A 13,487-nucleotide genomic window follows, 5' to 3' on the forward strand; every position below is an offset into this window, starting at 1 on the left:
CTAGGATAACCATAAGTACTACTATTCTGATAGAAAGTTATTTTTTTCAGATGGACATTCTGTTACATTCCTGTTGTATACTTTTGAAATACCCCTGTGCGAAAGGGAAAGGGCACAAATATCATTGATGAGGATTACATAAAATCAAAGAGAATTTTGGGGGTGGAATGACCACAGATCTTTACTATTGAGAAATGCGTTTGTGATAAAAGGGCTATATGCTTAATCGCTCAGTACATAATACACATTGAGCTTGGTGCTCATTTAATTTTTCCACAACTTTCACCCTAATGATAATGTGTTTGTAACCATAAACCATATGTACTCATTCAATAGCCTCAACATTTGGATGTGAGGATCAAAAGATAAAAGCTCTTACATCTGTAAACCAATTCGTGGAAAGAGGGACCAGGTGAGCCATACTTTTAGAAGTCTACACATATGTCAGTAGAATTTGCCTCGACCCTCCCACATAAGGGCGACCCTATCTACTCTGAGTAACCCTCACCCCCTTCACCCTTGTCTTAACAGACCCACTCCATACCTCTATCATAGTCTCCAAAAGGCTGACGCTGACAGACACAAGTCCAGGAAACGTTTCGTCCGGAAAACGGAGACCTTCCACAAAGAACTCCTTCTCGTTAACCCCAGTATAGCGGATTTTATAATGCAGCTTGCTTCTGCCCAGCACATGTGAGTACATCTTGTCTAAAAAAATGAAGCGGAGAACATGTAGGTTAAAGGACTGCATCAAATCACAACCTGTATTCACTGCTGCCAATTTCACACTCATACATTTGAAGCTCAATCCAACTATTTGGCATATTAAAGAAACTACACACTTCAGACCAGTGAACAAAATGTTAAAAGTGGGGTATCAGTGAGGTGAATTCTAGGCACTCCTATATCACGCATGTGTTACCATACACTCTGTCGGTTGGGGTCTTCATTCTCACCATATATCTCAATATAATGTAGGTTAGTATAAGGTCTCCAAAGTAGAGAGTTGCCTCATGTACCCTGTTCCTATGTCCTTGATATTGCTGTAAAATGCGCAGCAGAGGGAGCATCCACATCATGTATGCTCAGTGACGTTTTGTGCACCCCCTGGACCTCTGTGACTGTGTGATATATGATGATGTGGTGCCCCCACCCATCCTCCTGTATGGTGTCTAACTTTAAGCTGTTAGGTGGAAGGAGATAACGAGCATTCGTTGGGCTTGTGTGGGTTTATTGCAGAGAACCTTCACCTTAAGACCTTCAGGACTGGGAGCACCTTTGCATGCCCAGTATCTATGTGACTCATATCCCTGCAAACACGGAGTGATAGGAATACACATTCCTTTCACGCATGCAAGAAGTGTGACTTTACGCTCTGGAGGGCAGGGTGCTATCTCGCACGATTTATGCATACAAAATATGTGTTATTATAATCTGTGCATGGCAGGCAAATTCCTCTCACATGCTGTGTCTGTATGTCTTGCAGCACTGCCAACTCGGGCCTGTGAGATCTGACTCTCGCACTGTGTGTGTATGACTTCCGAGCAGGGCCTTGCTGCCTACTTGCGTGAACGACTTATATAATTGTACGCTTTGGGGACACCAATCTCAATTTTATCACCTCTACCCGTGTGACTTTTTTCAATGTATGTATCAATGAGTTAAGAGCTCCTGTGTACTTTGTTTATTTCAATGTCACTGTGCTCGTACTGCCCATATCTACCTTGTATGAGTGGGTGCACAGTATCTGTTCTTCCCACTATCCCTGTATGAGCCTGGTTTTTGTCTGCAGAGATTTCCAGATCCACCTTCAGCTCTATATTACTGGATGACGAAAAGCAACCCTTTGTTCAGCAGCAACATCTCTAAAAAAAGAGTTTAAGCTATTGGCAGCTTCAAAGGATCTTTTACAAATGGCGGACAGTCTGGGTACAGTCCGAGTTAAACACCTAAAGTAAATCATTTTAGAGTAAGTTGTTATAATTCAGGCTCAACTTTCTCCTCCCAGATAAACGCAATGGCCACAGGGACCAACTTCCAGCTATTCAAGCACTGGAACATTCTACTACTTTGAGAAACCAATTTTTGATTAGAGCTGCTCAGGTCCATACCCACGCACATCTTAAAAACTGCAATGTAATATCTTTTGTTCTCCCTCAAAGACCTCCACTTGCTTAACCAAATGTCAAACAAGGCAGCACAGTGTCCCTAAGCATGAACAAGTAGAGCACTTTATTGGTTACAGGTGGATTACCAACATGAATAACGAAACTTTAATAACGAAAGAATATCACTTTTTTTAATTTTGTTTTTTGTACTTGGGGGGGGGGGGGGCTTCAAACCCCGCATTTCCCCATGGTTTTAAACCCACCCCAAACCCCTCTCATTCATTATAATTCCTGGATACCGAACAAGGTGTTCTGGAAAAAGGGCAGAGGAGATGTTTCTAATTCCAGAGAACTTCAATGTGTGTAAAGCACAGACTATCAAGCAGTAAAAACAAACGGGCAAATCCCTCGCAGTAGTTTCCCAGTTTTTGGTGATGATAAAGTAACATTTGAGAGCACTGATAACACATACGTCCTTGAGAAAAATACTAAAAACTCATATATTCAGCAAGATTGTTCCGGGTAATTGAATCACAAGTGAGTAATGCTGGATCCAGGGTCCCATGTCTGTATCATGACCAGTTTCATATTGCTATTATTCATGAAAGGCTGTTATCTCTACCTCTGCAATTTATTTCCACAATGTTAAATAGGATCTAAACTGGCACAAAGCAAAGCTCCGACTTCACCACCATGTATCTAGTAATGTAATGTGATATAAAGTGGTCTAGCACACCTGTGCCATTTTGACATCCTTGTTGAATGTGGTCAAGGCGGGAGTGGTGGGTGGCTGTTAGTGTGATAGAGGGGGAGGCAGATGCTAATCGTGATGTGTTGATGCATGCAGACCAGATGTAACTCAGTATTGGACGATGATGTGTTTCTAAGTGGTTTGTGGTCGTGACAAATGGCTGTGTATTTCATCTCGAGTGGAATTAACAAAATCGTCAAATGGAAGTTAATGCTGTGAGCCGGGTTAGCTGGGGGTTGTGTGATAGAATTAAAGATGTGAGAAGTGCCCTTGCTCTGCAAGGGTGGCAATGTACATCTATATTGCTGCTGTGTGAGAGGGTTGATTGAGTGTAACAGAGTGGTCGAAGAATAAGACATGAGTCAGTTAGCGGGTTCTGAGAGGGGAATAGGTAAGCAGGGGCTCGCTACCTTTATCTATCAACCCTGTTTTATCTTCTCCAGCCTTAAATATGTTTACAAAAATAATAATAATAGTCCACTTTGCAACCTAGTCTCCACCAAAATACAAGACATTAACCAGTGGGCATTAACAAGTGGGCCTGGAACACCCTCCCACCTCACATCCCTGCCCATTCCATCATCACCTCTCGCGAAAGCCTAAAAACCTGCCCCTACTTAATTCAGCAAGACCTCCTCCCCTGCTATCCTTTGTATAATATGATCTTCCTATCCTGTTCTGAACAACAATGTAACTTTTTTTTCACCTCCTTTGTTTAAACTTTGTAAAGTGCTCTGAGACCATCTGGGTAGGGTCACCGTTGCATACAAGTTTAAATAAATAAGATAAACACAATATATTACACCCTCAAAACCACTAACAGGTTCTCACTAAATACATGTTTGCTTTCATAAAAGTGCTCTAAAACAGTGGTCAAGATATATAACTGGTGCTATTTGGAAGAAAGAAAATACATCATAATCGAAATGGGCATAAGAGTTACTCCTCCACTCATTGGGCTTGCAAGAATTTAGTGTGGGACACAACTCTGTATTATCCTTTACACCTTCATGCACGTGTGCCAGAGAGCCCCCACTCCCCCCTTGCATCTGTATCTATGTGGGGCACAGAGCTTTAGCCTCCCTCTCTCAATAGCGCCTCTGTGAATGTGTGGCATGCAACTTTAACGCCTGACTTGTAATACTGCGAAAAGAGCATGGTGGGGATTCTCTCTCGCTCTCTCAATCATCAGATTGATGCTGTGACAGGCTATCCTGTGACACATCAGCTTTGCGCTGTTGGACTTGTTAGCCTGGACATTGCAGAATTGCTACGAAGCCCGAATGTCTATAATGCAATTCCGCCTCTAGAAATAACAAAGAGCATCTATGCAAAGCCCTGCAGATCACGTTACTCGTCTTTTGCATCTACAACAGCATTTAAACTATGACCACCATAGGTATTCCTACTCTTTATGTTCCTGGTGCGTGAAACACTGGAGAATGTTTGTCACATAGCTTTGTTCATTCAGTGCTTTCAACGGCAGTTTCGTCAAGAATCACAAAGACTAATGAAGAATGCAAATGACCCAGCCTATGGAGTCCAATTTCAAACTTTAAGCCCCAACAGGCCGCATAGGCATTAATGGAATACAGAATTCCCTTGGATGATGAGAGCCTGGAGAATTATAGGCTTCACTCAATGGTATCTTTGACAGATTCCTTCTCGTAGCATCTGTTTGGCACTATGCCACCAAAACCAAGTTAATCTTGATAAACGAGCGCTAGAGTTAGCTCTTAGCAGGTGCAATGAAAGATTACCCAACATAGCTGTCCTAAAAGCATTAACTCGCAAAATGTAAATGGTTTAAAATAAATCCCAATTCCAAATAGCACAAGAAGACAAAATACAATCTAATAAAAGTGATAAACAGGAAAGCGTGGTTTGCAAGAAATAGTGACATTTACATTGAAGCTTTGGAGGTGAATCAGGTGAACACTAAACCCAGTCTGTTACTGCAAGCTTTACTACATATCCCTGGAATGCAATGACATACAATCTGGCATGCTCCCCAAATCTCTCTCCTGAGCGGGATCTATTTTCCTCACTTGCAAGGCCCTTAATATAACTATTTTTACCAGAGCAGTCAGAAAGCATGGATATGTTCTACTAAATAACAACTGATTGCACTTCTGGATATTTTTTGGCCAAATATTTGTCAAAACTATTCTTTCAGAAGTCACATCTTGAATAGAGACTAACAGCATTTTGCCAACGAGCCAAATGGGTTTCCACAAGGAATGTTCAACTTCAGTAAATATGTTGGTTTGATTCAGTTGGCAGCAAGTGCCAGGCGTGATGACTAGAGACCACTTTACATGGTTATATTGGATTATAGTGCAGCACTTTATAGGGTAGAGTTCCACCTGTACTGGGCTAAATTATTATTCTGGGGTATTGACTGAGGATTGTGGACAATACTAATTGCTTTATACACTGATACTAAAGTCAAGGTGTCAATATGAATAGATGCTACCCCAGATCTGGACATCCAGGGGCATTGAGCAGGGGCGCCCTCTGGTCCTGGTGCTCTTTAATCTATGTGTCTCATACAGTGCAAGAGCTTTAGTAATTGCACACATATTTCTGCATAAAATGGGAGCACACAACATCCAATTAGGCAGTGCACCTTCAGGTTCTGCCAGGAGATCAGCAGGGGAGAGGAGGAGAGAAAGAAGAACCAAATAGGAAGGTCTTGAGGTGCTTCCGGAACCAGAGATGGTTCTCCCCAAGTTTCATAGAGGCAGGGAGGCTGTTCCAGAGGCAGTTCCAGAGGGAGGCCCCAGCAGAAGAAAGAGATCTGCCACCAACTCCTTGCTTGGTGTAGCGACTGACCCTGAGGGAGTTGGAGGCAGATGAGCAGAGAGCTCAGGAAGGAAGATATTTAGGAAGAGAGAGTTGAAGGTAATGAAGACCTTGTGGACAATGCAGAGGGTTTAGAACTTAATCTTCGCTGCCACTGCGAGCCAGTACAGGGGTGTCAGTCCTGGAGAGATACGATCCCTTGGCTTGAGGCCAAGGGCAAGTCTCGCAGTCCTGTTTTGGATGAGTTGCAGAGGGCGGAGGGTAGAGGCAGGCAGATTTAGAAAGAAACTGTTGCACACAATGAGGGATTCATGGCCAGAGTGGGGGCTGACATGGTTGGTAACAGTCCACTATTTCAAGTTTTTAGGCCATAGGGAAGCACAGGCTTTTAATGAGCACTCAGGGTCCGGTATCTTTGTTTCCTGGGCCATAGCCTCGGACCATTTAGTGGGAATACTGGGCAGTGCGCAGTGCCATAGGCCATACTCTATCATACCCACAGTGCACACAGGGACTGACATGATGTCCAGTGGGCACTTTGCTCAGAGCAGCTCAAAACTAACAATTGCATCCATGGGTCAAAGCCTTTGGCAAAATACAGTGGATATTTTACTAGAGCATGGGCTGAAGATATGATCCAGGTACTTACTGGCACCTCTTGGACACATTATGTGCCCACTGGGCATGGGTTGATGTCCTGTGGTCATTCAGTCCAGCCATGTCTTGGAGAATCCAAAACCAAGGCAACCCAACCCACCAGATGTGTTCGAGGCCACACTCAGTGGCCACTTTCAGCAGGCCCTGAACTTAAGCTGTGCCTCAGGACCCCTAAATTACACTCTGTGACCACGTTTATCCCAGAGGCCATGCTCAGTGGCCATTTTACCATGACATGACTTGGCCACCAGCAGGAAACACTTAGAAACTCTGTATATTGTCACCCAATGGGCCAAGGTTTTTCACTGAATTTCAATGATTTTTTAAGATGAAATAAACCAAAATGTCACTTTAAACAAAGTATTTTTCACAAGATTTGTTCTTTTGTTAACAGTACATGCTATCATTTCCAGAGTGCCCACTGGGCAGGACCTGCAGCCATATCCAGTGAGCACTTTGCCCAGGGCATGGTCTGTGGATATGTCCTTTGGTGACTTTGCCAAGGGAATGGGCTTCGATCAGACCCAGTGGCCATTTTGTCCAGGGCCATGCCCTGAGAACAACCTAAATGGCCTCAGGTCATTCCTAGTGCCAGTTTGCCTTGGGCATGACCTATGGGTGGCATTGGCTACAACCAAGCCCCCCACTGTGGCGATTGGACATGGCCTGTGGCTAGACCCAATGGACATTTTGTCAGGTCCACGCCCTCTGGAATGGTATTTAGCCATGCACATTGCTCACTTTGTCAGCCATGTTCCAGTCAACTCCTAACCACCCATTGTATCCAAAGAGCATAGCCTGTGGCTAAGCCCAGTGGATTCTGTGCCAAAGACATGGGCTTTGGCCATGTCCCAGGATCCATCAAAAGCCCCTATGTGACTACTGGGCATGGCTCCGGGCAATGCAAAGTGGGTACTTTGTCTGGGCTATTGCTTTTGGAGTTAGCAGTACGCTTTGGTGAATGAAATTGCTTCATTGAGGTCTCATCGAATTCGAAGTCAAATTTCCACACAGATTTTCTGACAAAACAAGAAGGATAAGAAAGCTTAATAAGACGGGAGGTAAGTCCGATTGGTCAGGTGATTATAAACGAGTATATATTAATCAAGAAAGAGCTGATTCATCATCCAGTATTCACAAAGTTCTGCAATGGTTCCAAAATTGATGTCAAGCATTCCTGTACATTGATGCCAGTGACCAAGGGCTAGGAGCAGTGTTGGCTCATTTACAAGATGAATGTAAGAAAGCCATTTATTTTGCCTCTAGGGCTTTGAGAACAGCAGAAGAACGTTAGTCTGTCAATGTAGGAGAGGCTTCGGGTTGGGCCTGAAGAATACAAAGGTTTAAAACTTTCCTTTGGAGGTGAAAGTCCTCATTAAAAACCACCCTAAACCTATAGTGTAGGTTTTTTCAGAACAAAGGTACGGATGGAATCTCCATGAGAATTGTGAGACAGGAGACCAGATACAAGGACTTACATTTGAGGTTGAACATGCATTGGGTAACAACAATGTTGTGGCTTTGTCTTAGCTAGGGAACTGATACAGGTTAAAGGAGATTGTCAAGATGATATGCATGATGTGTGTGACATTTTACAAGTCACTGTTAGTGTCACAGAATATATTTGCAATCGGAAGTTGAGGATTATGTTGTTACCATAAAAAGCTGTAGTGTGTGGTTGAATGGTGGACACGAATCTTTGAACAAAATCCTGATTGAAAGGAAAACATGAGATTGGGAAATATATTGGCTATTGCTGATCAGCGATTATGCAGAGGACGTTTTCTGATAACTCCTATTTGTTTACAAGACTCCTTTGTAACCATTGGCAGTCAACTCTTTACCTGAGTTGATATGGGAAGAGGTTGCTTTGGATATAGTAGGCCAATTGAGCATTCACCTTCCAAAACTGTGAGAGAGAATTGGGTGGAATTAAACTCTAGGGAAATAGAAAGTTTTTGATGTGATAATCGTGTCTCTTGTTACAAAACAACAGCCAGAAGCCAAAGGCTGTGTCAAAAGATTTAATCGTACCATAGCGGCAGACGGTGTAAGAATGCCTACTGGTGTAGAAAACAGCAGGGCAACAGACTTAAACATAAGAGTTTGAGAATACAGATTCAGCCTCCTTCCTGCTGTACTGGAAATGTCTCTGCTTGAGTTGTTGAGAAGGTGCAAGCCTAAAAAAAACGTTTGGTTGGGAAGAGCATGAGAGGTTGAATGGAAAAAGGAGGGATTGAAGAATTAAATAGATTAAAATAATAAAACATAACTGTATTATGATCAAAAGGAGGCTCATGAGGGAATTACAATGAAATATGGTGAGATTATGAAGATCACATTTCTTAGACATGTAACATATGGTGGTCAAAGTCTTTTAAATCTTTACTGTAATGAGGGTTTAGGAAACGCTATGAAAACAAATGACAATAAAAATATGGAACAAAGAAAGCGTGGTACTGCTGAAGTAAAAAGAAAAGAAAACATTAACAAATAACGTGAACGAAATGAGGTGTGTAGTAACCTTAGTATTTAATACAAATAAAAAGGAAATAATAATGTAATTTATTATGGTCATGCAATAATCAGTAGAGTGTGCAACATAGTACGTGCTAAGCAAGCAATTTAACTTGAGAATGTGAAATGGAATGTTTTAAAAGGGAACCAGAATTCCAAAGGATTGACAGTTGGATCTGGACTGTGGATACTGTGCTGCAAACATTCCAGGGGTTTTTCTCATCCCAAAGCTGTTTAGGATAAATACCCCTTCAAATAAAAAAAACAGTGGTTATTTCACTTCATACCACATTACATGTTTAAAGTATATTGATTGGCTCCGAATTTGAACAGCTTGAAAGGGATGCTTTGTTTTCAAATGTAAATATAATTATTGAAACAGAGAAATTGAAAAAATGGCTACATTCTATTTGCTAAACTGTATTACAAATATATAAACTATAATTTTATTTATGTTATTCACTTGTTGGTGTTTTATGCAACACGTTTTTATTTTCAAACAGCACATTTTAAATGTTTTTGTTCTGTACTGTATTACAGCTGATCTGTGCCGACAGGGCAACTAACAAAGGAATGCCTGGGATGTTGATTCTTAATACCAGCATGTTGGTTTAAATTTGCTTGATGGCAGGGCGCTGATTGAAAAATAGGGTTGGCCAAATTGATTCACAGCTGTTGTCTGGAGTGGACAGCTCACAATGTGCACCTGAGGACAGATATGATATGATATGATGATATGAGATGGCATTTATAACGCGCCTATGCACAAGTGTTTCAAGGTGCCAAATATTATCACAGAGTTCAAATCCCATGCTGTCTTTTGATTATTGAAAATTATTTCCAATCTTAGAGAAGAATGGGCCTAACTGACTAGATTTATACTGTAGGTTTGTCATTGCTTGGAATTCATAATTAATCGGTGTGATGTAATTGCCATGAATGATGAAAAATAATTAATGTTTATGCCAATACCCCCATGAATTATAGGTTTTGGAGGAGCTGCTGATTGTACAAAAACATATAGGAAGCTTTAATATATATACAGTTTATATACAATATATATACGTGAAGCGCACGCCGCGCCTGCTTCACCCCGCAGCCCCATTGCTTCCTGGTTCCATGTGCCCACCTCACGCAAATCCCCCGGCGTGGTGAGTAAACTCTGACCCCCAGCGCTCGAGAGCATCTGATAATATTTTAAGCAGTGCTTTAAAAAGCACGTGAAGTGCACTCGGCGCCTGCCTTCCCCCGCAGCCCCATTGCTTACGGGTTCCCTGTGCCCACCTCCCGCACCACCCCGCGACCTGGTTGGTGCTCTGAGCGGTCATAAGGAACACCCCAGGGCAGCCCTCTGCCCGTGCAGCCCCCGCGGCTTAGGGCCCCAAGGAAAAGGGCGGCTCCAACAGAGGTGGCTCCAGAGAGTGTCTGCAGGTGTCAGCAGGGAGGCCAGAGGCCAGCTGTCAACCAGCAGCAACCAGTACAGTAGGAGTCTACTCTGGACACCCTATTATTAAGCTAACCTAACTACATAGTGAAAGGGACAGTGAGCTAAAGACTTGGTTGAGACTCTCCCAGGGGCCATCCACCCAAGAACAGGTCAATGGGCTGTGTTCGTGCTGGTAGAGAGACTCCCAGAACCCCGTTTGCTGTACAATAGTGTGACTACTTTCCTCTGCTCCCTCCCTTGATCTATACAAAACTTTCAAATCTAGCTGGGTTTAGGCCTGTGACCAAATCGCATTGCTAGAGGTAGGCTCTACCTATGGTTTAGGTTTTAACTCAGACTGCATTATTAGATGTAGGTACTAACTCTGTTTCAGGTTTGTACTCAAATTACATTGTTAGTTGTAGACTCCAACTGTGTTTTAGGTTTGTACTCAAATTGCATTGTTAGGTGTAGGCATTTCTTCCACTACACAGTACTCTCAAACCTAGCTGGGTCCAGAACTGTGATCAAATTGCATTAGTATATGCAGGTTCCAACTGTGTTTTAGGTTTGTACTCAAGTTGCATTGTTAGGTGTAGGCCTCTCTCCCACTAAACAGGACTCTCAAACCTAGCTGTGTTCAGGCATGCGATCAAATTGCATTGCTAGATGCAGGTTCAAACTGTGTTTTAGGTTTGTACTCAGATTGCATTTTTGGGTGTGGACTCCAACTGTGTTTTAGGTTTGTACTCAAATTGCATTGCTAGGTGTAGGCCTTTCTCCCCCTACACAGGACTCGCAAACCTAGCTGGGTCCAGGCCTGTGATCAAATTGCATTACTAGATGCAGGTTCCAACTGTGTTTTAGGTTTGTACTCAAATTGCCTTGTTTAGGTGTAGGACTCTCTCCCGTTATACAGGACTCTCAAACCTGGCTGCGTTGAGGCCTGCAATAAAATTGCATTTTTAGATGCAGGTTCAAACTGTGCTTTAGGTTTGTACTCAGATTGCATTGTTAGATGTAGGTACTAACTGTGTTTTAGGTTTGTATTCAGATTGCATTGTTAGTTTTGAGCCTTTCGCCCAGTATACAGGACTCTCAAACATAGCAGTGTCCAGGCCTGTAATCAAACTGCATTGTTAGATGTAGGCTGTGTGTTAGGTTTGTACTTAAATGTCACTGTTTGGTGTAGACTCCAACTGTGTTTTAGGTTTGTACTCAAATTGCATTGTCAGGTGTGGGCATTTCTCCCACTATACAGTACTCTCAAACAGCGTCGGATTGGGTCGTCGGCCAATCGGCCCGTGGCCGATGCAAAATCATGGCCGGAGACCTGGGGGCCGGTTCCTGAAGCCCACGTGGGCCGGTTTCAGCCCAGGCGTGGGCTTCACACTTCAAGAACCAGCCCCCAGGCCTCGGCCTTGCCGGGCGGATGCAAGTTGCAAAGGATCTGTAAGTAAATAACTTACAGATCCTTTGCAATTGCAGCCCCGCCGCCGGCCCGTCGCAGATGCAGAGAAAGGTAACACTGAAGTGTTACCTTTCTTTGATAAATGCGGCGGGCCGGTGGCTAACTGCCTTGGCCCACGACACCCTGGCGCCAGCAGCAGTCAGTGCTACAAAACACTGGGAGGGAGCGGCGGCAGGGCTGGGCGGGACTGCCGCAGCCCCGCCCGGCCTGCTCCCTCCCAGTGATTTGTAACAGACTCACTCTGCTCGCCTCTCCGCCGCTGCCCCGCAGACCAAATACTTTCAAATCAAGTACAATAAAATAGTAAGTGTTCCACGTCATTGTCTCATGACTTTTCCAGTTGGTCGTTTCTCGTGTTTAAACTTGGTTGAGCATGTCATGGCCACTAATTTGCAATTATGCACTTTTTACTAGCACCGACTTGTACCTGGGTTATCCGTAAACGTCACCGTTGACTTTTGTCCTGACGAATGGCGTTATTATTATGACTGCGTCCGCATACACTGCAAGGTAAGACTCGTTATCAGTTATTCTGAATGCCACTTGCCGATAACGCATTGAAAATGAAAAACAAAGCCATAATTTCATTGCCGGAAAGGTTATTAAAGAGCTTTAGCTCGGACTCGGAGTTAAAACTCTGCAGCACTATGTAGCGGTCCTCGATATCAATCAAGGGCTCTGCATGCGGCAGGGTACGCATTGGTGAAAGCTCTGTTATAGTCTCAAACATTTTGTAGACACTAGTGCAACTGTACACTTTGGGGATTGAACTGTTAATGTCCCTTTTAAGATCTTTTGTATCCGTGCTTTTGAGTGCTGCATTCCTTTTTTGTTTGTTTAATTGTTATTGGAAATAACACTGCACACGCTTCTTGTTATTGGAAATTGGCTGTAATGTATGTATGGATGCTACTTTTAGCCAGGTTAAAGGATATAAAATGAAGCCCCCCTCAGTAAGCAATCAATTGTTCCATGATGCAGTGAGTGCCCGGCTATTGGCTCATTTCATCTTAACTGATTTTCAGTGCACCATCTTGGAGTGGCAGATGGTATCCACACTCCAGAATAATTGCTCATTTTACTCTAGCTGATTTGATAGCTCAGTGGGTTGAGTGCTCGCTGCTGCGATGTGTGTGTGATCTGCAGGTTGCAGGTTCGAACCATCTCAGCCTTTCATCCTTCTGAGGTCGATACATGAGTACCAACACAGGTTAGGTGATATTGTATGCATATTGGTTCTATAAAAAAGAGCTTAAGCGTAAGTGCTATACAATAACATATTATCATTTGGCCTTGGACGTCTGCTTGCTTTCACAGTAATTTGACAATATGGATCTATACAGACAGATATTAATGGTACATATGGTGATCCATTCTTGTATGAAATGTATATCACATTAGTGAAATCATAACCATATTTTTCGTAGTGTACTTAGAAGCAATGCTATTTGATGCCACTTCCTGTTTTGTCAAGGGGTGAAAGGTCGTGTTCATGCTACTCCTGCTCGGAGCTGTGGACCCTGTCACAGAACTGTATGCAAAGTTATGTTATTTTATGTGTTGTAATGTAACAGACACATGAACCCTCCATAAGTAGCATTTTCTGTAAAGTCATGAATTGACGCAATTCACGGATGATGGTTTGAGGGCCACTTTTTTTGAGGCGAGGGGTGGGCCACTTTTTTGAAATGAGGGGTGGGCCACTTTTTCTTGGGTGTCCGGGCCTATTTCTTGTCCCAGTCCGACCCTGCT

The 13,487-nt window shown here is 43.2% G+C and overlaps 1 protein-coding gene across 1 annotated transcript in view; it reads right to left on the minus strand.

The window, feature by feature from the left end:
- The window catches only part of PADI2 (peptidyl arginine deiminase 2), a 1,062,620-nt gene that overhangs the window by 647,676 nt on the left and 401,457 nt on the right, over positions 1-13,487 (minus strand). Inside the window, exon 7 of the mRNA XM_069611131.1 lies at positions 545-708. Within this exon, the coding sequence (XP_069467232.1) occupies positions 545-708 (164 nt within the window). The remainder of the gene's footprint in view (positions 1-544; positions 709-13,487) is intronic.

The sequence above is a fragment of the Ambystoma mexicanum genome, chromosome 8 (genome assembly GCF_040938575.1).
Source record: "Ambystoma mexicanum isolate Mex_15411 chromosome 8, UKY_AmexF1_1, whole genome shotgun sequence".
NCBI classification, from domain to species: Eukaryota; Metazoa; Chordata; class Amphibia; order Caudata; family Ambystomatidae; genus Ambystoma; species Ambystoma mexicanum.